General features: G+C 35.9%; 1 protein-coding gene across 14 annotated transcripts in view; it reads right to left on the bottom strand.

Moving 5' to 3' along the window:
* Nucleotides 1-25,169, bottom strand: part of CADPS2 (calcium dependent secretion activator 2) — a 589,108-nt gene that overhangs the window by 187,303 nt on the left and 376,636 nt on the right. For all 14 annotated transcript variants that reach the window (XM_021715434.1, XM_008063869.1, XM_021715437.1 and 11 more), the window contains exon 9: nt 24,269-24,335. In XM_021715434.1, the coding sequence (XP_021571109.1) occupies nt 24,269-24,335 (67 nt within the window). The remainder of the gene's footprint in view (nt 1-24,268; nt 24,336-25,169) is intronic.

Genomic DNA, 25,169 nt, shown 5'->3' with positions numbered 1-25,169 from the left:
CAATGTTTATTTTTATTCCACTGTGGTCCGAGAAGGTGCATGGTAGAATTTCAGTCCTTTTAAATTTGCTTATGCTTGATTTATGGCCAATCATGTGGTCGATCTCAGAATACGTTCCATGCGGTGATGAGTAGAATGTGTACTCTGTGGTCTTTGGATGGAATGTTCTGTAGGTATCAATTAAGTCCATTTGGTCCAAAGTCACATTTACGTTCTGGATCTCCTTGCTGATTTTTTGTCCTGATGGTCTGTCTAGGGTTGTGAGTGGGCTATTAAAGTCCCCAGTTATGATGGTGTTAGAGTCAGTATCTTTCTTTAATTTTCCTAGAAGTTGCTTTATGAAAATTGGCACACCTATGTTGGGTGCATATATGTTTAGGATAGATATTTCTTGTTGATGGATTGAGCCTTTTATCATTATGTAGTGGCCTTCTGTATCTTTTTTGATTTTTAATAGGTTGAAGGGTATTTTGTCTGAAATTAAGATCGCTGCTCCTCCTTTCTTTTGTATTCCATTCGCCTGAAAGTTTGTTTCCCATCCTCTTACTTTGAGTCTGTGGGTGTCCTTTCTAGTGAGGTGAGTCTCTTGAAGGCAATAGATTGTTGCCTGATGATATTTTATTCATTTTGCCATTCTATGTCCTTTCAGTGGTACATTTAGTCCATTCACATTTAGGCTAATAATTGAAATGCAAGAGTTGATCCCTGTCATAAGGTTCTTACAGAGTTGTTGTTCCTGTGTGTTTGTTGTCTTTCTTTTGGTTTTGGAGTTGGTTCATGTGTGTTTTTAATCTTTTGCCTGTAGTCTTGTGAAGAATGTTGCTGTTCTTTTTTCCTTTTCTTCTGTGTTCAGTACTTTCTTAAGTGTTTCTTGTAGAGGTGTAGGTTTGAGGGATTGGATATTTGGAAAAGATTTCAATTCTCCCTCACTAATGAAGCTTAGTTTGGCTGGGTAGGTTATTCTTGTTTGAAATTTTTTATCTTTTAGAACTTTGAAGATAAGGCTCCAGGCTCTCCTAGTCTGAAGGGTTTCTGTGGATAAATTTGCTGCTATTCTGATTGGTCTTCCCTGGTAGGTAGCCTGGCCTTTTTCTCTTGCTGCCTTTAGGATTTTTTCTTTTATAGCTACTTTGTTTAGGCAAATTATTATGTGTCTGGGAGTTGGTCTTCTCATTTGTTGTCTTGCAGGGGTTCTCTGACTTTCTTGTGCTTGAATTTTTGCATCACTGATGAGATGAGGGAAGTTTTCTTGAATGATTTCGTGAAATGTTTGTTCCAGTGTGACCTCTTACTCTCTCTCCGCCTCAGGAAGGCCAATTACTCTTAGATTGGGTCTCCTGAAGTCATCATTCATCTCCTAAAGGTTTTGTTCTGACTTTTTAAGTTTCTTTTCGATGTTTTTGACAGTTTGGGCTAGTTCTGTATTTTGGTCTTCAAGTTCTGAGATTCTTTCTTCTGCTTGGCTAATTCTGCTTTCCATGCTAATTAGTTTGTTATTTATTTCCATCACAGTATTCTTTACTGCTGTTATTTCTGTCATCAGCTCCTTCCTATTTTCCTCTTGTCTCTCCTCAATTTTTTTAATTCTATTAATGCCTTGATGTCTGGGTTTGTTGTTTGTGACCAGTCATTCTGGGAGCTCTTCATTGTTTGTGTTCTGAAGTCTGTTTTCTCAGTGTCTGACCTCCCAGGGGTCTGTGTGAGCCCTGTGTTCTTCTTTTGGTTTTTCTTCATTTGTGCAGATTTTCCCTCCCTACTTTTCCCTTCCTTCCACCTCCCCATCTTCTTTAATTCTGTTATTCAGGGGTGGAGGGGTTTCTTTTACTTCTTTTTGTTCAATCGCCTATTCTTCCTAATATATTTCCTATTGCTTTGTTCAGTTCTGGAGTTGGACTGTGGTTTGAGAGCAGTCCTTTTTGTAGTTTTGGGATTTAATTAAGGGGGGGAGCTGTGATTCAAAATCTCTCTGCAGATCCTGGTGTTCACCAACATTTGTATGGATAGTCTGAAACCCACTTCCCATGCCTTGGAGTCTGTCCATGCAGTGGGGTTGTAGGTTTTCTCCCTGAAAGCAAAATGAGGTTAACAGAGGGGAGAAAATGGAGCAGGCAGTTGGGAGGGGGGGTGGAGAGAGAGAGAGGGGTGAGAGGGAAAACAGTTGAGTGTACCGACTGGTAAGTGAAAAGAAACACAAAGACTGAAACAAATATAAAGAAAAACAATAACCACGACTGAAAACTAACCAACAACCATATAAAAATCTAAAACATACAATGAGCTAATGTACGCACTGATCAACCTCCTTATTGGCATGCTGTTCCTTCATACAAATATGGGATTTACAGAGAAATAAGACAAAAGGAAAAGGGGGGAGAAAGAAAAGAAAAAAGAAAAAAAAAGTGGAAAAAAAAGGAGAGGGGAGAGATAGATTAAAGTCCATAGACTAACAGAATCAGTCAAGCACACTCTGAGACTTTTCCTTTAAGTCCAATGTCCTTTCAGTTCTGATTTCTAGCTGTCTTTGCAGGCTGGTAGAATTGTCCACCATTAGGGTCAGTTGCCCCAGCCTGCTGTGAAGAACAGTTGAGATATGGGCCCCCTGCCCAGTCTATCACTGAGATCTGGCCTTTTCCATTTTTCAAGCAGGATGAGCCTCTGCTATTCCCGTTTTGATGCTATTACCTTGGCTACCCAGCAGGTGGTGCTATCCCATGCTACAGTCCAGAGGGAAGGGCGTCTGCTCCGGATCCACAACTTGTTGCCGCAACTTCACCGGGGAGTTCCACAGGCCTTTCTCCGGGCTAGGGGCGTGGCGTGGCAGCAGGGATCTCAGAAGATCCAGTTTGCAGGGCTTCATGGTCCGAAGTCATGGGTGGCTTCAGATATGAGCTGGGAATGACCGCAGTGGCGGTATTGCAGCTGCAGGAGCAGCCCAGTCCTGCCGCAGCGACCGCAGAAGCAACCCACTCCCACCGTGGCGACTGCAGGAGCAGCCCGGTTCGTCGTGATACCCCAGTAGTGATGGCGGGTGACAGTGGCGGCTGAGCTCCCTGTGAAGAGCAGGCTGTGGAAGATGGGGTCTGTAGCCCCTGGGAGAGAGCTAGGGTCTTTATGGGTGTTCTCTTTTGCAGAGGGTTTCACAGACCCTGCCGGTCAGTCACCATCTTGCCAGAATTCCCATTTACCATAATATTATATGAAAGGGATTGACAGTAGTGGGACACTGCCTGGCTGGGGGGTGGGGACACAACATCAACAAGGGTACCTGATCCCAAACTAGGCAAAGTGGGGACCCAAGGGAGGCCCAAACTTTACCTGTACAATGTCTACTTGTATTGTATACATAATACTGACTTGTACCCCACATCTGTAAAACGAAATATATAAAAAAATCTTTAAAAATTAAGGAATGCATTTGTATATAACCTCCTGGTCAATAAAGTAATATCAGTATGAAGCAGGAAATTTTTTTTATTTTTAATTTTTATTATAAAGATGTGGGGTACAATTCAGGGTTAGGTATACAAACATTGATCATGCAGGTACCCTTGTTGATGAGGTATGCCCTTCCCCCACCAGCAGTTTCCCTCAACTGCCAATCCCACCCCCCCCCACCCCACCAACAGTTTCCCACCAATTGCTTTCCTATAGCATTATAATTGTTCAAGGTCCTCTTACGAGTGAGAACATATGGAACTCTGTCCTTTGTCTCTGTGATAAATCACTGAGTATGATCGACTCCAAATCCATCCAGGTTGCTGCAAAGTCCATCTATTTGCCCTTCATTATGGCGGTATAATATTCCATTGTGTATACGTACCACATTTTTTTTGTTTTTATCCAGTCCAGTTTCGATGGGCAACATGGTTGGTTCCATGTTTTTGCTATTGTGAATACAGCTGCAACAAACATACATGTGCAGGTATCTCTTTTGTAGAATAATTTGAGTTCCTCCAGGCATATTCCCAATAGGGGAATTGCTGGGTCATATGGAAGGTAAATTTTTAGTTCTTTCAGAAACCACCACACTGTTTTCCAAAGAGGTTGTTCTAGTTTGCAGTCCCACCAGCAATGTAGAAGCGTTCCTTTTTCTCCACATCCTCGCCAGTATCTGTTGCTGTTTGTTTTATTAATGATGGCCATTCTTACAGGGGCTAGGTGGTATCTCATGTGGTTTTGATTTGCATTTCTCTGATGATGATTGAGGCTGAGCACTTTTACTGCCAACAATTCTAAAGTCACCTTCCGGATTGTTCCAACTTGGGTCAGAAGGCCATATTTAAATCAAGGACTGTGGCCAAGAGGAGAAAGTTTCATTGGCCCAGTTTGGGTGAAAAGCTCACATAGTAGCAAAGAATGTTGTATGCTACAATACTTAGGTTCTTACAGGTCCCCTCTGTAAGAGGGAGGAGCTGCTCCCAGCAGAGGAAAGGATGCTTGGTGGATCAAAGAATATGTACATTGCAAAATATCCTGCAATGCAGGATTCCAGGGAAAACAGTTTGGTTAATGTTCACTATTTCCTTTTTCTGTTTTTAAGTGTAAAATGAAACTAAGGAAACATCACACCTTCTAACAGACAATTATTTCTTCAAGAGGATGCCAAAGGGAGATAATTATGAAAAACAGTGAAAACATAGACTACATTAAGATTTGCTTCATTAAAGGATACCATGAAGAAAGTAAAAAAGGCGAAGGCATAGACTAAGAGAAGATGAATGCAAAACATATATTCAACAAATAATTCTCATCAGAAACAGAAATAACTCAAAATCAACAAGAAAAAACCAGAACACACAGTAGAAAAATGAGCAAAAGATGACTGCTCTCTCTTTTATTTTCACATCGATTTTTCACAACTGCTATCTGTACCCCAGCACAGAAAAAGAGAGGTTTGAGGAAGGTGCTGAGATCAACATTGGTACTTTTAAAATGAAGAAATATATATTCTGTTCCAAGAAGTGAGAGCTTACTCTGCTCTTCTACAAAGTAAATGGTGCCTTTTTTGTGGACACTACTACGTGAGAGCCCGCAGAACTGCACTGCAGATTTGGTATTTAAAACTCAAAATGAACACAACTTTAACACACCATTAAGAACAAGACTGATTAAATTAGCAAAAATGAAAATGGTTGCTAATACATAGGGAAGCCACTATTTTATGACACTTGTGGTTCTTACTACACTAAGTTTTTCCTTTCTTTTTCCTCGTCTTACACATTGTCAATGAATTTACTTTTCCCCTTGGGTAGGTCTAAGGCTTACAAATGAAAGCTTGTGGCTCCCATAAGGGGTTTGTTATTAGCATTTAACAGTTTTAGTTTTCTTATGTAAAAAAGCATGACTGTATGTTTTCTTTGGGGCAGAGGGAAAGAGGTGGCGTGATGAGTGGTGATAAATTAGTCTATTTTCATTATTTGTTCTAAAAAGAAGTGCATTCTCGTGTTTCAGAAAAATAACCTAGTCCAAAGTCCCACTTTTCTTTTATAAAGTTACTTCATACAGTGCTATCTGTAAAAATATTATGCAATATCCAATCATAAAAAAGTAGAATGATATACTAATATGCTTGCATTCATCATCCAGTATATGCTCACATATGCATGCTTTAAGGTTTATTTTTAAGGGACAGACACAATTGATGCCTATATATACCTACCTGAGTCCATCTCCTTTCTCTTCTCAGAGGTAACTACCATGCTGAATCTTGTGTTTATTATTTTCATGCATGTTTTAAAACTTTTATTCCATATAGGAAAATTGATAAATAAAATCAAGTGTTTTTGCATGTTTTCACACTTTATATGAATAGATCATATGTATTCTTTTGCAACTTTTTTCCCCAAAAGATCAACATTTCTGATGTTTAACCAACTTGATATATACAGTACATATATGCTTGGGACTGTTAGGTCTTTCTTGCACTGGTCTATCTTTCTAGTAAACAGTTCCATTTATATTTATGTAGTGAATATTTGTCATCTCTGATACTGCTTATTGTCTTTTAGTCTATCTTGTATATCTTGTAGTATATTCACAAAGCTATATATTCTTTCTTTTGGTTAGTAAGTGCTTGGTAAATGTTATTTTTTAATCTCTTCAGCATTAACTACTTTATGTTCTATTTTAGATTCCTATAAACAACAAGCAATTGGGTTTGGTTTTTTTTTTTTTTGGCCCTGAAAATTTTGTCTTTTAGCATACAAGTAAAGATCATTTATATTTGCTGATATATGTATTTCTACTATTATCCCTTTCTATTTTCTTTTTTTCTCATTACTGTCTCCATTAAACAGGAACAAAATCTCCCCTTTTCTCTGACGACGTAGCAACTATACATTATGTCTATTCTTTTAGTGATTCTTCAAATTCTATTTTGTTTTTGTCTATCTCCTCCTGAATACAGGAAATGTTGTGTGCCTGACTTCCATCACCCACTGTCATCTGTAAGTCAGTATTCATTTTATTTGTTCTAATATATTTTAGTAATATATATTTAACATTAATAAAAATTATTCATTATTAAAATATGCAGTTGTATACAGTCAATATTTATCTTTGTCCTTGTGCTTACCCATTTTCTTGCTGACCACTGCTTCTTAAATCACATTCTATTACTCAGAGTTCAATTTCTTTCTTTCTTTAATAAAAAGCCTTTAAGCCAGTTTTTTCTTTGTATTTGAAAATATGCCTTTGACTTTTCCTTACTCAGTTTAGTTGTTTATAGAGTATTTTAGCCTAGTAATCTAGGCAGCACTTTGAAAATAGTATTCCATAGACAAAAGGCTCACGCATCCATGTTGAAAAGTCTGAAGAAAGTTCAACCATGGTTCTCCCTTGGTAGTTAATTTGTCTTTTCTTTATCGTTGGTTATTTATTTGTTTCTTTTTTTAAAGTTTATTTTATTATAAAGATGTCGGGTTATGGTTGTTTTCTAAGTGTTCTCTCAATCTTCATCATCTTGTTAAGTCATTGTGAAATTTCTAGGAGTTAAATGCTTATCTTGGTTAATGTTTATTATATTTCTAGGATCTGATCATTTATAATCATGCTGGAAACTTGCCCATCATTATCTATTCAAATGTTGCCTCTATTCAAATGTGGCCTCACTTTTTATGCAATATCTTCCTTCAATTTTATTGGAAATAATCTTGGAGCTTTAGTTATTTCTTCCATATTTTTAACCTTTACATATTTTGTTTTTTTCAAATCTCTTCATGCTGAGTTCTAAGTAATTTCTTCAGATTTTAATATTCTATCATTAATTACATCATCATTTTTGTCTTCAGACATGTCTAACTTAATACTTAACGTGTCTAATGAGGTTCCAATGTCAGTGACTAAGTTTTAGAAGTTCTATATAGTTCTTTTTCAAATCTCCTTGTTTATTTTGCATACTTTTACATTCTTTGTGTTTAGTTCAATTATTTTTTTGAAACTGCTTATAAATTTAACTACTTTAAATAAAATGATTTTATGGTTCATGTATGTGACAGCTCTGTATCTGAAATTCCTAGAGGTATAAATGATCAGTTCATTTTTGTTATTGTACATTATGAACTAATAATCAGCACAGTTTTATCTGTGTATTTTGTATAAGGTCTTGGTTATGGAAAGCCTAGCCAAAAAAAGAAACAAAATTAAAAATAATGCCAGCTGCCCCAGAGTTATCACCAATCTAGGAATGCATTTTTTTGTTAATTTCTTAACTTGGGTACTTCCGTCATATTTAATAAAATAAACTGGAACTTCGACACTGAGTACAAACTACTAGTTACAAATTCTGGGGGTTAGTTAGTTTTTCTACACATTCAGAACCTGAGCCTAAACACAAGGCTACTAGTCAAGGGCATTTTTTTTTCTAGTCCACCAATTTCACTGAGATCTAGCTCAATGAAATTTCCACTTTAAGAATATTATAAGTCATATCTTCTTTCTCTGAGTGAGCAATAAAATCTCAAGTGCCTACATGTCAACTTCAACACCCTCTAATCTCTTACTCCAGCATCACTGCAGTCACAGTGTCAACTCACAAATTTAGCTATTCTAGTTGATTTTGGTCCCCAAGATTTTCCTTTTTTCTTGCAGTTCAATTATGCATTTTTTTAAAAAGTGCATTATATTTCATTCAGCATTTCTATGTGTTGACTGAAAAACAGTTCTTAGCATCACCTTGGAAACTAGCCCAAACTACCAATTTAAATCCTTTGGCTAATCCTTCCATCTCAGTTTTGTTTTATGAAGTTTCTAAATAATACATCTAACCTGTACCTGTATAAGAAAGGCCATACATGTCCTTTTTACCACATTCCAGACATGAAAACAGCAACAACAACAAAAAACTATGCTAATGGGGTTAGTATATAAAACCAAACACAGGTCATCAAAATTATCTTATAAGTAATTAAATCATGATAATTTGACATCAGAAGAACTTCACCAAGTAAATCCTTTGTAATCAATTATTAAACAAATAGAAACTATATTGAATAACGAATTCAGAAGTTTCACCTCTCCTTCTCTCATTTGTAAGTTTTTTTAAAACTTGACTAAAAAAAGTCTCCTGACACATCACCACATGAACAACCTGGCACCTGCTGGGAGAGAGATGAAGGGCACAGGAAAGTCTGCCTTCCCTGCATGGCTTGCACACATCTCCATCAATGACTAGCCGTAATCCATAGCTACCACTGTGTAAGGCACTCCAGACATACTATCTAGCAAGATTCACCCACTTTAATTCATTTATTCACCTGAACTCCCAAGCAGGCAAGTATCATCTTCATCTTTAAAATCTTATTTTCTATCTATTTCTCAATCTAGTAGATCTCTACTCCTTCTTCCAAGATTTTTACAAATTTGTCCCCTTTACCTTTGTAACTGCATTACCTTGTTTGTCATTTCTCTGCTTTTGACTCAGTTTTCTCATAATATGCATAAATTGGCTTCCACGATATGTTGGCAAGTAGTCCCTGATTTCTCTATTTTGGCATGAAATTCAACTTAGTTTGTTTGGTAAGCACTCTATTCTTCATATTTGAGAATGTATTATTTTTGAAAGCATAAACCACATACTTATCTTGTTAAATAAAATAACACTAATAGCTTGACAGCCCAAATAAGTCAACTTGTACTCTTAAATGTATCCTCTTCCACTTGCCATAACAAATGACATTTGATTTTAAATGTCATAGACTCCACTTGAAACACTCAAGAAACAATAAACATTCCCTCATGCAAGTACACGTCTCAAGCACCCATTATGTGATAGGCATAGTTGTAAGAGCCTTGGAGAAACCAGGCTTACACTTTCAGAATACTCAGATAGCTATGATGTGACCAAAGTCATAAGAAAGCTATCAAAACGCTATGGAAATTGAAGAAAACAAAATTAAACAAAGACGCAAACAAGAACTTGGGAAACAACTAGTTAGGAAGAGATTATTCACATTACAAAGAAATTTGCACCTTCTCAAAAGCATCTGATTCATATCAGTGGTGATGTATTTTTGTATTTTATATATTAGTTCTTACAGAAAAAGGTGAAGCCAGAGTATTGGAAAGTGTTATAAATTGAAAACTGGCCAGAAAAAAAAAAAAGGTAAGTATTTTTGGAACGGTAATGGAATATAATAAAATGTATAATCTAATTCTAAGTCTAATTTACGTACATAAGATACATAATATACAACATATAGTATATATGGGGTTAGATTACTCAATTCCTTCCAGGTATGCTTTCTGTTAGTATTGTTGTTCTACAAACATTTTATTTAATCAGCAAAAACTTACCAGCTGAATAAAAAATTAATACATTTGACAAAGTTTTAGATTTTGAATGTGCAGCGAGGATTTAAAAAGAAAACATTTGGAAATTAGAAACTATGGTATCTAGAAGACTCAAGATTCACTAAAACATAAACAGTTAAATCAAGAGCTAACCTTCATTAAAAGGGAAGTATAAAGATTATACTGCAAGGGTACCTGCATAATGAACATTTGTATACTTAACCTTGAACTATACTCTACATCTTTAAAATAAAATTAAAAGTTAAGAAAAAAGAAGATTATACTGAATAATTCTCTCATAGTGGTATTGAGAGACAAGGTGTGTCGGGCTTTGAGATTGTGATCTCAACTCCAGTTGAAACAGATGAGGGAAGCGACTTTCCAAGGTCATCCAGATGGAAATGGTCAAATTGAGACTAGAACAAAACTTTCCTTAGTTCAGTTGGGTATTCCTTCCAATATATCATATTATTTTATATTTCTCATCCTGAAACTTAAAAACAGCTGTATTTCCAAATAGCAAGCCAATTGCCTCTTAATTTTTGGCAAAGTTATTATTTAAGATAGCACTGAATCTATGATCAAAAACTGCTAAAGGTGTTGAAGAGAGAGAAAGTGAATTGAATAGCTAATAATTCAAGCCATTCCCCTTTTTTAACTTCCCTTTTCTCAAGTACATATTCAATAAATCACCATCATTCTTTATAGTAATTATTAATATACTTAAACAATATAAAATCAGAATTCTTACATATAGTTAATACTTTTTTGTCTTAAATTTAGTATTGTCATTCTATTTTTTGATTTTTATTCTATCCGGCGACTCTGACTGTCAACACATCAATTTAACTCATTTACAGTAAAAACATATATTTTGTTTTATTTTTTAGTTTTTGCTTTTTATCTTCTGTAACTAAATTTATATAGCTAGAATTTTCTTGGCACAATAGTTTTACTCCTCTATGATAACTTATTTAAAAGTTTTAAAAGACACAGTTAATCCCATGTTTTCTCTATTTATTGAAAAACAAAATAAATTTTGGCTGGCTTTTCTATAACATGAGGAATTGAACCTGTTTTTATTGTTCCATTCATTTTGACAAAATCTAGAGTTTATAATTCATATTTTACAATATTAATTACATTTCTATAACTCATTTTAGGAATCATTTTTCATGTTTATGCTTAATTGGGTAAAAATATTTTACCAGTAATTTAAACTAAATATATATATATCATTACTCTCTTTAATTCTTTTACTTCTTAAGTTTCATGTTTCTGAGACACTACTCATTTATCCCTCAAATATAAGGAGTTCCCCTTTAAATATTTTCAGAAAGGTGAATTACATATTTTTTGAATCTTCACTCACATGAGAATAACTTTTCAGGGTTTTTATCCATGCAAAAATTGTTAAATGAGTACTAAATTATTGAGTACTAAAATTTTCCATCAATTGTCTGTAAATATTACTCTGTTAACTTCTGCAGATAAGTATCAAGATGTCTGACATATTTTTAATTGAAAAAAGTTTTGAAAGAAATATTTGCATGCAGATCTCTCCTCACTAAATTTTCTTGAAATGTAGAAAATCTACTTATCTGCCGATAAATGTCTTTTTAATATCAGAACATATTTCTTCTATTTTCAATTGTTACTTCTGTTTAGCTTTCTCCCCTTCTTACCTAGAAAAGCGGACTTTTTGTTATATGGTATATTTGCTTTCTTTTCTTACTATTTACCCTTGTGAGTAGTTTCATTTTAGGCTTAGTTTCTCTGCTGCCTTCTATAGTAGTTACTTCCTTTTCTACAATCTTTATTCTGCACATGACTGCCTAGATGTGAAGTTTGCTGGGTTTTTTAAAAATTTTTTATTTTACCATCTTATTTCTGCCTGCTCTCTTTTATTAATGTCAACTAACTCTCTTATCTCATTTATACAAACTGTTCAATAGACTCCATGTTTTATTAAAATGATTAAGAATATATAATCAGCCGGACTCGGTGGCTCAGCCTGTAATCCCGCGTCTTTGGGAGGCTGAGGTGAGTGGATTGCCTGAGCCCGCGGGTTCGAGACCCGCCTGGGCAGCGAGACCTCATCTCTACGATAAATCAAAAAATCAGCGGGGCGTGGTAGGGTGCCTGTAATTCTGGCTACTCGGAAGGCTGAGACGGAAGGATCACCGGAGCCCAGCAGGCGACGCTGCGGTGGCCGGGAGCGGCCAACTGCACTCCAGTCTGGGCGACGGAGTGAGACTTCAATTCAAAAAAAAAAAGAATATATAATCAACATATTTGACCTGAATATGATAGAATCTCTTCATGGGTCTGCACATGAATTCCCCACCCCCTTTTATCTATTCTTTTTTTTAAAAATTATTTTATTATAGGAATGTGGGGTATGGTAGCAAAAACAGGGAACCCTTTATTCTTGGAACAGATAGTGATCTGAGGTCTGATATTTGCAAAGGATAGGAAATCCTTACTGATTCCCCTGAGTCTTTCACTAGAGTGCCATAAGAATTCAGTCTCAAACTGGAGAGCAAGTAGAAATGAATAATCTCCAGCCCAGTTCTCATTTTTTGGCAGGCATTTATGCTGAGGCAGGGTCAGGAATTCTTCCTGTGGCAGGCAGTTCTCTACCCTAGGAGGCAGAACAAATTATTTTGAAAGTCAAGTGTTTTTCACATTTATTTGCTTTCAGCAAGATCATTGAAGAATATAATTTAGTTATAACCTGATGGAACTTTAACAATCTTTTTTTTTTTCTATGTCATATGTTTGGGGCATCTAACTCAGGAGTTTAAAAAAACAGTTTAAGGAGCTGAGAGTTACTACTGTGACGACACTTCTGTTTCCATCTACCTAATTAGGTGAGCCGAACTTCTTTATGTTTATGAGTCTAAAAACAATAGAAACAAAAAGGAATTCCTAATTCCAGAATAAATATATTTATCCACAGGTAAACTTATGAAGTAATTCATAACCATTTCATTAAGAAAGAGATTGCCAATAAAATGCAACTTTTTATATTTAATAGTTGGTTTTCAAAATTTGTCACATATTTGTGTGTTTTAATTTGTCTGCTAATCATAATTGCAGCTGTAATTCAATTGTAGTGGTAATTCAGTGTAAAATAAAGTTTAATATTAAAGTCATTTGGTTATAAAAAAATTTCCCAAGTCCAATTTTATCGGCTTTTTAAAATTGTGAGTACAGCTGACTAATTTGAGGATTGAACTGCTCCTTGAGCCATACACTTCCAAGCTGTGAATGAGCTGAGGACTGTTGACACTTCATGGCTCCATCGTCTGTCTCCTGGCCTCTCTTGGTTCTCTCTTCCTCTCTCTGTCTCCCTGTTAACTTTCACTCTTCAAGGGCTGTTTCTTTTCATATTTTTTGACAAACTAAGGGTACAGTTAGTGTGTTGTTGAAGATATCTGCTGGATGAATATGAAAATGAATAAGAAACTGAGAAAGGGGAAAACTGGTGATGCATCAAAGTCTAGTTTTAGCTACTACATGCGTCTATCTCTAATGGATACTATGGTGAATATATGAGGGACCCTAAAAAACAGGAATTATCTTTTGGAGGGTGGATTCCCTGTAGCACAGGCTTCCCCTACTAGGTAAGTGTTCTAGAAACTCATCAGCATCAGTGTATAAGCTAGTGTTGTTGTGAGAGGCTGCAATGCCCTTCAGTGAATCTTTTTTGGAGATTCTTTCAATGCATTTGCCCATTTTGTGATGGGTGATTTATGAGCACACCTGCCCACACTGTACAGAATATTCAGCAGTTTTTTTTTTTTAACCAAAAAAACAGCATGACCCTGTGGCTTACCTCCCTGTTCACCCAATCTCACCCTGAGAGACTTTTTGTTTGTTTGTTTTCCCAGATGAAAAAGTCCTCAAAGGGAAACATTTTGCCCATGTAGAAGAAGTGAAACAAAAAATGACAGAAGCACTAAAAGACATCAAGATTGACAAGCTCAAAAACTGTTTTGAGCAGTGGAAAAAGCATATCGATAGTTGTACTGCATCAAATGGAGAGTGCTCTGAGAATGCTTTGTACTGCATCAAACGGAGGTGACTGAAATTTATACGTATAATAATAAATACATGATTTTTTATAAATAAATTCTTGGTTTTTTGGGTCCCCCTTTATATACTGTAATATATTTAAAAATTATTATTCTTTAAAAACCAAAATATTGCTTACTCTCTAAAGCTCTTTATACGAATTATTAATATGTTCATGTTGTCATGTGCTAAAAAATCCAGACTTGATATGTGTAACCCACCTAAAATGCTAAAAATTCACTTGCCATTTAAGACCCAGAAAACCTTAAAAATTAGCTGTCAAAAGGCATGTGATATAAAATGCTTACATTAAGCATTGCTTCTTTTTCTTTATATAACTTGGAAGTACAGTTCCGTTGCTGTTTTATGCTTAATTTTAAGTATTTAGCTCAAGAAATAGCTATTTCTAGTTAGCTTTAAATGGTACAATTACTTTTTGACATGCTACATATATGGAATTTTAAGCATGAATTTAAAGAGTCTTTAATGAATTTAAAAGAAATAAAAACTTCAGCATTAGAGGAATCATCTCATTTCTAAAAGCTCGAACATTTAAATAAGTTATTAAAACACTTATTTTCTTCTCATTTATACTTATTTTAATATTGTTCATTTTAATATCTTAAAAATCACCCAACAGACCCCAAATCTGTCATAGATAATTAATTGGTCCTGGAGTTATAATGAAGAGTACAGATGGAAGAGTAATTGAATACTAACGTCTAACAAAGCTGTCACTGGCAGTCGGGAAATCTGACCCATGAGACAGTTGAAAAAAAGTACAATTTGGCTTTTGGAATACATCAGTGTTAGAAGCAACAACTATTAATACCATCTTTTGGACTCACTGATTCCTGATTCTATATCCATAAAATGATGACACATTCTTCTTTTGATTCCTCTAGTAACCCCAAGAGCTCTTACTTTCCCCCATCCCTTTTGCAAGGTCACACGACATCCCATTCCCAAGGCCAATGCTCCAACAGATCCACAGTGTAGATTCAGGTGAATCCTTCTGAATAATGTTAATACCTTGTAGTTACAGGTTTGCTAGCCAGTATCCAGATCCAGGCTACTCAGAAGGTGTACTCTGAAAGAACTGTCAGTATCGGCTGGCACTGATAGTTAAAATATGCTGCTCAAAGATTAACTACAGAGACCAGAGATCACCCTGCTCCCTGTGTCCCCATTTAGAGGTAGCCTTGCAGTTTCCATGCTGGCCCATCACCACATGCCAGGGAATTAGAGAGAAGCAGGTGGTCTGACCTATTCTGATCTAGTATTTGTTTTCACTTACGAGCTTACTTGTGTATTACTGAACAAAGCTTATATAGTTTACTATATTGAAATTGAAAATCCCTTCAAGAGAAGCACAGCAATGATAAGCGTTCAATATCTTTAACCCAATCCACTCTTAATAATTCCCTAAAGAATGGATTTGTTGAGAATTGGTGGATACAAACAGACTTTAATCTGAGGACAGCATTAAATCAGGTTTCAACATCACTACCCTTGACAGGGCACCTTAAGTTGCTGTGGCACCACAAGGTATCTGCATCTGGTACAGGAAACCTCCCATTTGCTTCTCAATTGCCAACCTGTTCAACACCTGTCTGTGTCCACACGTGTAAGTGCTAACTATGAGATTTCAGAGACCACAGCATTCAGGTTGGTGTGTTGTATTCCTACTGTAGGGATCATGTTAACAGCTGGCAGCTTAGCAACTGCCACCATCTAATTTCAGCAAAGATTAAAGCTTAAAAAATCCTTAGCTGGAAATGTTCTTGGCAGAGGCCAAAGGTGCTGCTAGAGTTATTTTATTTTAAATCCTAGAGCTTAATTTAATCAAGAAAAATGAATATCTCTTCAAGATGCTGATAGAATTGAGGAAAATATATATTTACTATTAACTGTCTTGACCAAATGGCATAAAAAAGATCCAGCACTCAGTGTATAAATTAGAGAAAGAAAAGGCATTTTTAAAAATAACAATGCTGATTGACATATATTCATTTGCTTAACAAATATTTAGTCAGTTTTTACTCATGTAACAATTTTAAAGTTCCACTTTTATTCTAAAGTAGACTAGAAGAATAATAAGGTCCTTATTTTCATAGAGTGCACTTTCTAGAAGGGGTATAAAGATAGAAAAATAATTAAACTTATAAACTAAAATATAATTTTAATTGGAAATAAATGCTCTGAAAAATATAAAACAGAATAATGTGACAGGGAATGAGTTGAAGGCTACCTCAGATTGCAGATGGCGGGGGGCGGGTGGAAAAGGTATGTTTGAAAAAGTGACATTTGAACTGATACCTAAATAGGTAGGTAGAAAGACCCAGCCATGGGAAAAAATTAAAGCCATAGGATGTTCAGAATTTCTATAAGGAGACTTAAGGGTAGCCTAACAATTAGGGTGGAAGAAAGATAAGGAACTTAATCCAAAGGCAGATTTGCATAGAAACCAGACTTAAATAACAAACACACATTATATATCTCTATAAGGTACCTTGGGGATGGGGGGGGCTAGTGACCTGAAGGTGCTAAACTAGCCCTGGCACTGCAACTGATCTAGGGGTCAAGCTTTAGAAGTCAAGATGCTGGTCAATGACAGGGAACAGCTAATCAAAACTTGGGGCCAGATATGCAGGATCTTTTCTAGGTCATGGTGACACATTATTCTAAGTGAAAAGAAAAGTTACTGGAAGAATGTAAGCAGCAAACTGTCATAACATAAGTTATGTTTCACATAGATTATTCTGACTGTGAAGAATAGTGTGTAAGGAGTATGGTGGAAGTGGAAGCAGAGAGAACAGGAAGGATGCTGTTGCAGGAGTCCATGTGAGGATGAGGGTGGCTTCAACTAGCAGATGGCAGAGGAGATGGAAAGACTGAATGTGAATGCTTAGGCTATAGAACAATATGTTCTGATTGACTTGGGAGTAAGGAAGTGAGGGACTGAAAAGGACACCTAGGTGTTAGTTTAAGTATGCTCAAATATAAGTCAATGTTTCATAAAGAGGTCTGAGAAGAAACTTATATTAAAGGAGAGAGATTCATTTATTCAACAAATATTTACTGAGCCCCTACTCAAATATTTCTGAGTCTTACCATGCAGCAGGCACATTATTTATGGTTGAAGATTTTATACACATACGTGTGTGTGTGTAGTAAAGTACACACATGCACAAAAACACACATATGGGGGACCCAAAAACCCCAGAATTCATTTTTTAAAATGTGTGCTTATTCTTACATGTTTAAACTTTAGTCACCTTCAAAATACTCTCCGTTTGATGCAATACACTTATGGAGACACTTTTTCCACTTCTCAAAACAGTCTTTGACCTCATCAACTTTGATGCTGTTTAGTGCTTCTGCCATTTTTTGTTTTACCTCTTTCCCTGTGGCAAAACATTTCCCTCTGAGGACTTTTTTTTCACCCGTGGAAACAAAAAAAGAGTTACTTTGGGTGAGAGCGGATGAAAAGTGAAGATGGGGCATGGGGGTCATGTTGGTTTTTTGTTTAAAAATTACTGAACACAGCACAGCGTGGGCAGGTACATTGTCATAGTGGAAGAACCAGTCACCTGTTTACCACAACTCGGGGTGTTTCTTCTGCAAATCATGACACACAACAATGCTGGCTGGTACACTGATGCCAATGGGTTCCTAAAACACTTACCTAGTGAGGGAAGCCTGTACTACAAAGAGCCCACCCTCCAAAAGATAATTCTGTGTTTTGAAGGGTACCTACTCACGTACGTATACAAAGATACATACACACATTCACAGCATTTTTAAATGGAGTCTTGTAGAAAAATTTTCCAAAAACATTAAGCCCATAAAATTTTAATTTAGATTTCCCAATAATGTACAATTCTCATTCTCGAGTTCTCTGCTCTTTCATGTAGCTATGAGCTGCAAATCAAGAGGAATCAGACATTACCTTGGAATCTAAACAGAACAATAATGTCTTTTTAAGAGAACACTACATATGAAAAAGGGAAGAATTTTCAAATTGGGACCACTGCCTGATCTATATAAGATTCTCTTTACTAAATCCAGTCCTATTTTCACTCTACCTTGTCTGTCTCCTTTTGTGATTTTAGCTCCTGAGTCATAAGTAGATGCTCATTGGAGTATATTTCAGAGCTGTTTTGAAGAGTAAACACATTAAGTTTGTTAATGTTCAAAGGCAAATCACATCAATATGGCCACTATTGTCATCACCATTTTTTTTTTTGCTATAGAAAACCCAATGATCATAAAGAAAAAGTTAACTTAAAAATGAAAGCTAAAATAGAAAATCTTCTGCTAACATTTTGTTCCGAGTAAATTCCACAACCAGAAGAATTTTCAGTTCTATTTCTTATTGAAGATGTGCATTTTGAAAGATAAAATAACATGCAACTTAACATATGGGTATGAACTATGAAAAAGTAACTTCAATTTTTAAAGAAAGCCAAAGTTTTGGTGAATTTTTAAACATGCATGGGTCATCTAAAGTTGTATAATCTTTCTTAATATTATGAGTATCTGTGTCCTTTGACCTGACAATTTCACTTCTGTAGGAATACTCCTACATATACACAAAGATTATTATATAAAAATTGTACATATATCGATGGAGGCATTGTTTTTTGTTTTTTGTTTTTATTTTGAGTCGATATCTCACTCTGTCCACCAGACTGGAGTGTAGTGGCACGCTTACAGCCATAGCTTGGCCTGCTGAGCTCAGGTGATCCTTCAGCCCCAGTCTTACAAGTAGCTGGAACTACAGGTGTGCAACACCATGCCCAGCTAAGTTTTTGATTTATTGTAGAGACAAGGTCTCACCAAGTTGCCCGGGCTGGTCTTGAAGCCCTGGGCTTAGGCAATCCTCTTGCTTCGGCCTCCCAAAGTGCTGGGAATATAGGCATATCCAGCTAACATTGTTTGTTATTGGTTTTAAAAAGCCCCCAATGTCCAAACAAGGGGAACTATTATGTAAATTATGTTAATTGAATTATAGAATTCAATCATTTACTTAAATAATAAATTAGGCTTTTATATGTTGACATGTCAATTTCTGATAAATTTTTAAAGGGGAAGCAAAGCAACTAACAGAGTAAAAATATATGGAATGATTCCATGAGGGATGGATGGACGTATGTGTGTGTGTGTATATATCATATAATGATAGGAGTTTGGAAGTTCCTACTATTAGTTAGTAGTGGTTACTTTTGAGAAGGAGGCTGGAGTCAGAAGGTAGCACTGGTAAAAATGTTGATGGAGGCTTTTCATTTTCTACCATAAAAGCTGCCTGGGTTTGATTTAATTCTACACTGATCATGTTCTAGGTTTGTAAATTTTAAACCATTGTGAAACTCAGAGCTCTAAAGCCACCATCCCATGATATCTTGATCTAGCAGGAGTGCATCTGTTCACTTTACATTACCTCACTGCCATAAACAAACATCAGCTGATGTCCTAGACTAAGCCCAGACCATCTATTTGTGAACTTCGTGTTCTCCAGGCCACAGTGGCGTTCTCCAATAAAAGAGGGGTGTCTGCTGCAGTGGATCCCCATGTGTGCTGAATAGCTCAAAATCAATAGGCTAGGGCATCCACTTTATGTTGAAAGCAGATCTTGACAGCATCTCACTGACAGAGTGCCTCTCGCATGCTTGCAGCATGCACGGATCACTCCATGGCATGGCTGACTGTTTACATCCTATGCCAACTCAGCTGACATGTAATTAACATTATGTCTTGATATCCTGCTGTTGTTTGCAGTAACTTCAAGTCATGACGCTGACACATCGACAACAAGCAGTGAACACTTCGATACAGGGCCAAAACGGCACAGACATCTACTTTAGTTTCCAGGGATGTCACCAAGTAAGGGCCCTTCGTGAACATGGGAATCTTTGTACCTGCACTCTCTGGCCATGTTTTTAATGGAGTAACGATGTTTTGTAACTCATGAAAGTAATGGTCTACAGTGATTCCTTATATATCTGTTTGTCTTCAGTCAAGTAGGGTGCATCAATTTAATCATAGCAATATGGAAAAGGAAATAAAAGCTTAATCTCTACACAAAACTGCATAATCCTGAGCAAGTTCCATAATCCCTCTATACATCGGTTTTATTTCTGTACAATGGAGATAATAATAATAATACCTACCCTTATAGGCTTATTCTGACAAAACAAGATAAATTATTCAACTTGCTTTACATAAATGCTTGCCACAAAGTAACTGTTTAATAAAGGTTAGACTAAATAAAGCAATAATTATGCTAAAAGAGAGTGCTTCAGGAATTTCTAGATTTAACACATACTATGCAATACCTGTGACACAGTTATTTGAAGAGGTGAGAATGTACAATACCTGGGACATACAGTTTTTGAATAGGCATTAACAGAATTTAGAATAAACTGGAATAACGAAATGATTCAGTTTAGTTAAATCACAGATTTAAAGCTATTAAATGATTTTATCATAATAAACTATAATATATTACAGTATCATTAAGTACACCAATGACATCTTCCAAATATAATACTAAAACACAAAACAAGCATAAGAAAAATAAATAAATAAATAAACCTACACAAGTTTAATTTTGGTAAGATTCCAAGTATATTCTTTAAAATCACTGTTCTTTCAGTTTGGCTTCAACCAAAATATATCTTTATTATTTATTTATTTATTTATTTAGAGTTGGAGTCTCACTCTGTCGCCCAGACTGGAGTGCAGTGGTCGCTCCCGGCCACTGCAGCCTTGACCTGCTGGGCTCCAGTGATCCTTCAGTCTCAGCCTTCCAAATAGCTGGAACTACAGGCGTGCGCTACCACGCCTGGCTGATTTATTTTTTTGATTTATTGTAGAGATGAGGTCTCGCCTGCCCAGGCGGGTCTCGAACCCGCAGGCTCAGGCAATCCACTCACCTCAGCCTCCCAAAGGCGCGGGATTACAGGCTGAGCCACTGAGCCTGGCTATATCTTTATTTTTTAAAATGCAGCCTCTCAGAAAGCATTAATAGCTATTGTATAACTATATTGGTATTAGAATCTAACCAAGGACCAAAAGTACTCTTACATAGAAGTCAAATAAACACCTAGTATTAATAAATGATTTATTTTCACATTACTTTGACTCCAATTTAAATGTTCCTGTGAGCACCTTTGAAAAGTCTTTTCACCTCAGTGCCTTTCGAGTGTTCACTTTGAACAATGATTTTGCAGCTGGCCAAACCTGACTCTCAATCAATCTTTATGAGTACAAATTCTTGAGCTGATGTCTGGATCTCCAGCTATATCACTCATATAATACACACTCACAAGTGGTGATGAGATTCACATTATCACCAGAACACCATTCTGCTGATGGTCGCAGCAGACACAGCAGGGGTATACTGTCCTCCTATGAAAATGATTCCTTCACCTTTCAATAACATAGCCTGCAGGTATGAACTTATAAGCTGTGTGTGGATAGAATAAGAACTGTCTTTAAAAATACTAATAAAAACTACCAAGTTCCTCCCAATGGGCCATTTTCATTGAATCGCCATACATATCCATCTTGATTTTGAAGCATGTGCCTTCAGTTTGTCTTCCCATTACATTTGGAATTGAATGGACAATTCAACTGTGTTTAAACTTCAAAAAGTTGTCAGAGTACTGGCGTGCATACTCAATATACATGGACATAGGATTCTCTGTGTGAGTACGTATGTATATATGTACATATGTGTGTGTGAATATATTATGCTTAAACAAGACTTCAATATTAAGATGATACCTCAGGTAGAATAAGTACAAATTATCATTTGGTGGTGATTTTCCTAAATTTCAATTATGGAGCATACAGGTTGGCCTACTCTGATTTGAGTTGAATGTTTCCTTTTCAAATGTAAAATATATTGTTGTTATTGAGATAATTTTAGCTCCCCCAAAGACATAATTAATCTTCCCCAAAGGCAAACCAAATAACAGCCTCAAAGTATTCCAATTCCTTTTTTCATTTCTAAACTCTTTCATTAGTGATAATCAGAGTATATGTGTTTGTTCCATAACTTTGAATTCTTATGATCACATGCTAAAAAATTAGATTGGGGTAAAAGATTACCTGGAATCTTACCTGGCAAAAAGCATTAGGTGATAATTTAACCTCTCAAAAATAATCTACAGAAGCCTAATTTTCAAGTTAAAGCAATCAGTATATTAAAAGTTTTAGTTGACAGTTTCTTAACCAGATCTGCAGACTAAGATACCCTCCATTTATTCTTTAAAACATAGTGACTAATATGAATGACATGTTGATCATTTGTCGTTACTGGACCATATTCCCATGTTCTCTCATACATATTTCCACCAGTCAAGCTCACTGCTTACTACATGTTGGATGGGTTTGTTCCCAAATAGTTTATGCCAATAACATTAGCTACTGAAATTAATGAATTAAATGAGAGTCTCTATATAAATGCATAAATTATAACTGAAAAAGAAGCTGTGATTTCTATGAAAAATTTGTTAAATATATTCACAAGACTTGATGAAGACAAATCACTAACACAAACTTGTTAAATGAGTTCTGAGACATCTATCTATAAGATATGAATAAAAGGTAAATGTCCAAAAAGACCTACACCCAAATTGCTTAGTAAATGCATTTAAATTCTTGTACCAGTGTAAAGAAATACAACCTGAAAACTGTAGAAGATGCCTCAAGGGTGTCATTTTTTGGAGGACAGATCACCCAGGACTCCAAACAGGTAACCTTTGCTCAAAGCAAAAGCTTGGGATCTATATAAAAAAAAAATTGACTGTGTATGTGCATCTCTGTGGGTGTATTGCTTATTAAACTAGTTGATCAAATATTGGTTCTGATTAGAAACATTTGCTTTTTAGCCTGGAAAAAAAAAAAGTAGGCTGGCTGTTTGACATATAGAGAAAACTACTTTTGACTGAATTTTCACACTTTTCATGAAGTTACCATGACATCATGGGACATCAATAAAGTAATTTTATCCAGAAATTGATGGATGGCTGTATGTATCTCTGGAAGACAACAGGCTATATGTATCTCTGGAAGACAACAAATAATCATTTTCCTTCCTTGGTATTTCACTATGTCATTCTGATCCAGCTCAGTTAAGCTTGCTTAATGTGTGGTAGAAATCAATGAAATTTTACCGACTGTTTTGTGTTAAGAATTCCTTGAGTGATTCTCTTTTTATATATTCCCACTAGGAACAAAATAGCTTGAATTTTTCATGGGATGAAATAACTATTACTTAGAAAATTATTCTTTAGGGTAAATTTAACTTAGGTTATTCGTGATTTAAAAATAAGTCACCCAAGCCGGGCTCGGTGGCTCAGCCTGTAATCCCGCGCCTTTGGGAGGCTGAGGTGAGTGGATTGCCTGAGCCCGCGGGTTCGAGACCCGCCTGGGCAGCGAGACCTCATCTCTACAATAAATCAAAAAATCAGCCGGGCGTGGTAGCGCATGCCTGTAATTCCGGCTACTTGGAAGGCTGAGGCGGAAGAATCGCCGGAGCCCAGCAGGTCGAGGCTGCGGTGGCCGGGAGCGGCCACTGCACTCAGTCTAGGCGACAGAGTGAGACTCCAACTCAAAAAAAAAAAAATAAAAAAATAAGTCACCCAAACTGTATATTTCAATAATTTGTCTGCATTCAGAATCCAATCATAAATAAAACAGTTAATTGATTTAAAAAAAAATTTATGTGAATAAGTAAGTTGTTGGCTTATTTGTATTAAATATGCCAGACACTAAAAATTTGTATAAAATGTGGTATATTTGTGTTAAATGGCTACATATTTGCATTAAATGCATTAAAATGGCTTATCTGTATTAAAATGGTTGATTATATGGTTTATCTTCAAAATACCAGAATAATGCACTGGTTCTCAAGGTATAGTATTGGAATCCCAGAAGTTTTCAAGATCCTTTCAGAGGGTCTGCAAGGTCAAAACTATTTTTATAAAAATATCCAAAAGTGATTTGCCTTTTTCACAGTTATTCTCTCAGGAGTATACACTGGAGTTTCCTAGAGGTTACATTTTATCAGATATTGCAACAAAATGAATACAGAAGCTGATACAAGAATATGGTTATATTGTATTAAACCAGACAATAAAAAGACATGCAAAAGCAGGAAACAATGTGACTCATTTTACTAAATTGTTTGGCTTGGAATACAGTTATTTTACATAAAAATCTTATTTGTGTTTGCACGTAATGGATTTCTTACTTTTATTTTTAAATAAAATATTTTTTTAAATTTCTTAAACTTCTAAAACAGCAAGTATTGATAGATATAACCCAAATAAAAACTTGAGAATCGTTGTCTTACAGTGATTATGTAACAGAAAAGAAAGTGACTAACCTGAACAAGAACAAAGTAACGTTTTTTCCACCTTTTCCAAACCTTCTGTCCAACGGCATACAGATATCTGGAAGAAAAACAAACATGCAAAAGAATACTTTACATGAATAATGTTGTTGTTCTGTGTAATCATATTTCTCCCATAGGTATTTATTTTTGAGACTAGCCTGCTAAAGGCAAAGTTTAACTCATTTGAAATCTGAGACAACATGCAGCTTCTATGTGACAAAATGCCTGAGCTTATTCGAGATCCTTGAAAGGGAACAGATTTATGCAGCTTATCAATTTGTCAGTCCTTACCACAAATTGAGCGAAGTAGGAGTCAGAAAGGATAATAAAAGAACCAGCTGGAATTTTATTCTTTACACATACTTAGGAGAGACAAAGACTATGATACGGGGGACACGGTTCTAAATGCTTCCGTTCTCAGATGACAGGAGCTGAGCAATGCGGCCTGAGGAAGAGCTGGCCACAGAGTCAAGAACCCAGGGTGAGGGGTCACTGTCCAGCTGGGTGACCCCAAGATGCACCTGCACCAATCTCAGTTTCCATTTCCTCACCTATCCAATGAAGGATGGATTTGTTGATTTCTAAATTTTCTGTCAGCTCTATCATTTGGGGATTTACCTGACTTATGAGAGTGTCTTATTGCAATTTTTTAAACTGTAAAGTTCAGATAATAATAAAAAGTGACATTGTATAGTTTAACACAATCTCAACCATGACTTTTGTTTTACTTTGCACTGATCTTAGTAGACTGCACTGAAATGATTATAGTAGTTATTTCAGAATATTGCTCTTACTGAATGTATAGATGATACACTGAAGTGGCAGGAAGGAAAAATAATCAATTCAAAATGAATCAAGAGTGACCTTGGTGTGAGGAGCTACAGTATTCTAA

Source organism: Carlito syrichta, unplaced genomic scaffold, assembly GCF_000164805.1.
Source record: "Carlito syrichta isolate Samal-C Ts95f unplaced genomic scaffold, Tarsius_syrichta-2.0.1 Scaffold307112, whole genome shotgun sequence".
Taxonomy (NCBI): domain Eukaryota; kingdom Metazoa; phylum Chordata; class Mammalia; order Primates; family Tarsiidae; genus Carlito; species Carlito syrichta.
The sequence above is the reverse complement of the archived record's forward strand: the minus strand, read 5'-3'. Positions and strand labels throughout refer to the sequence as shown.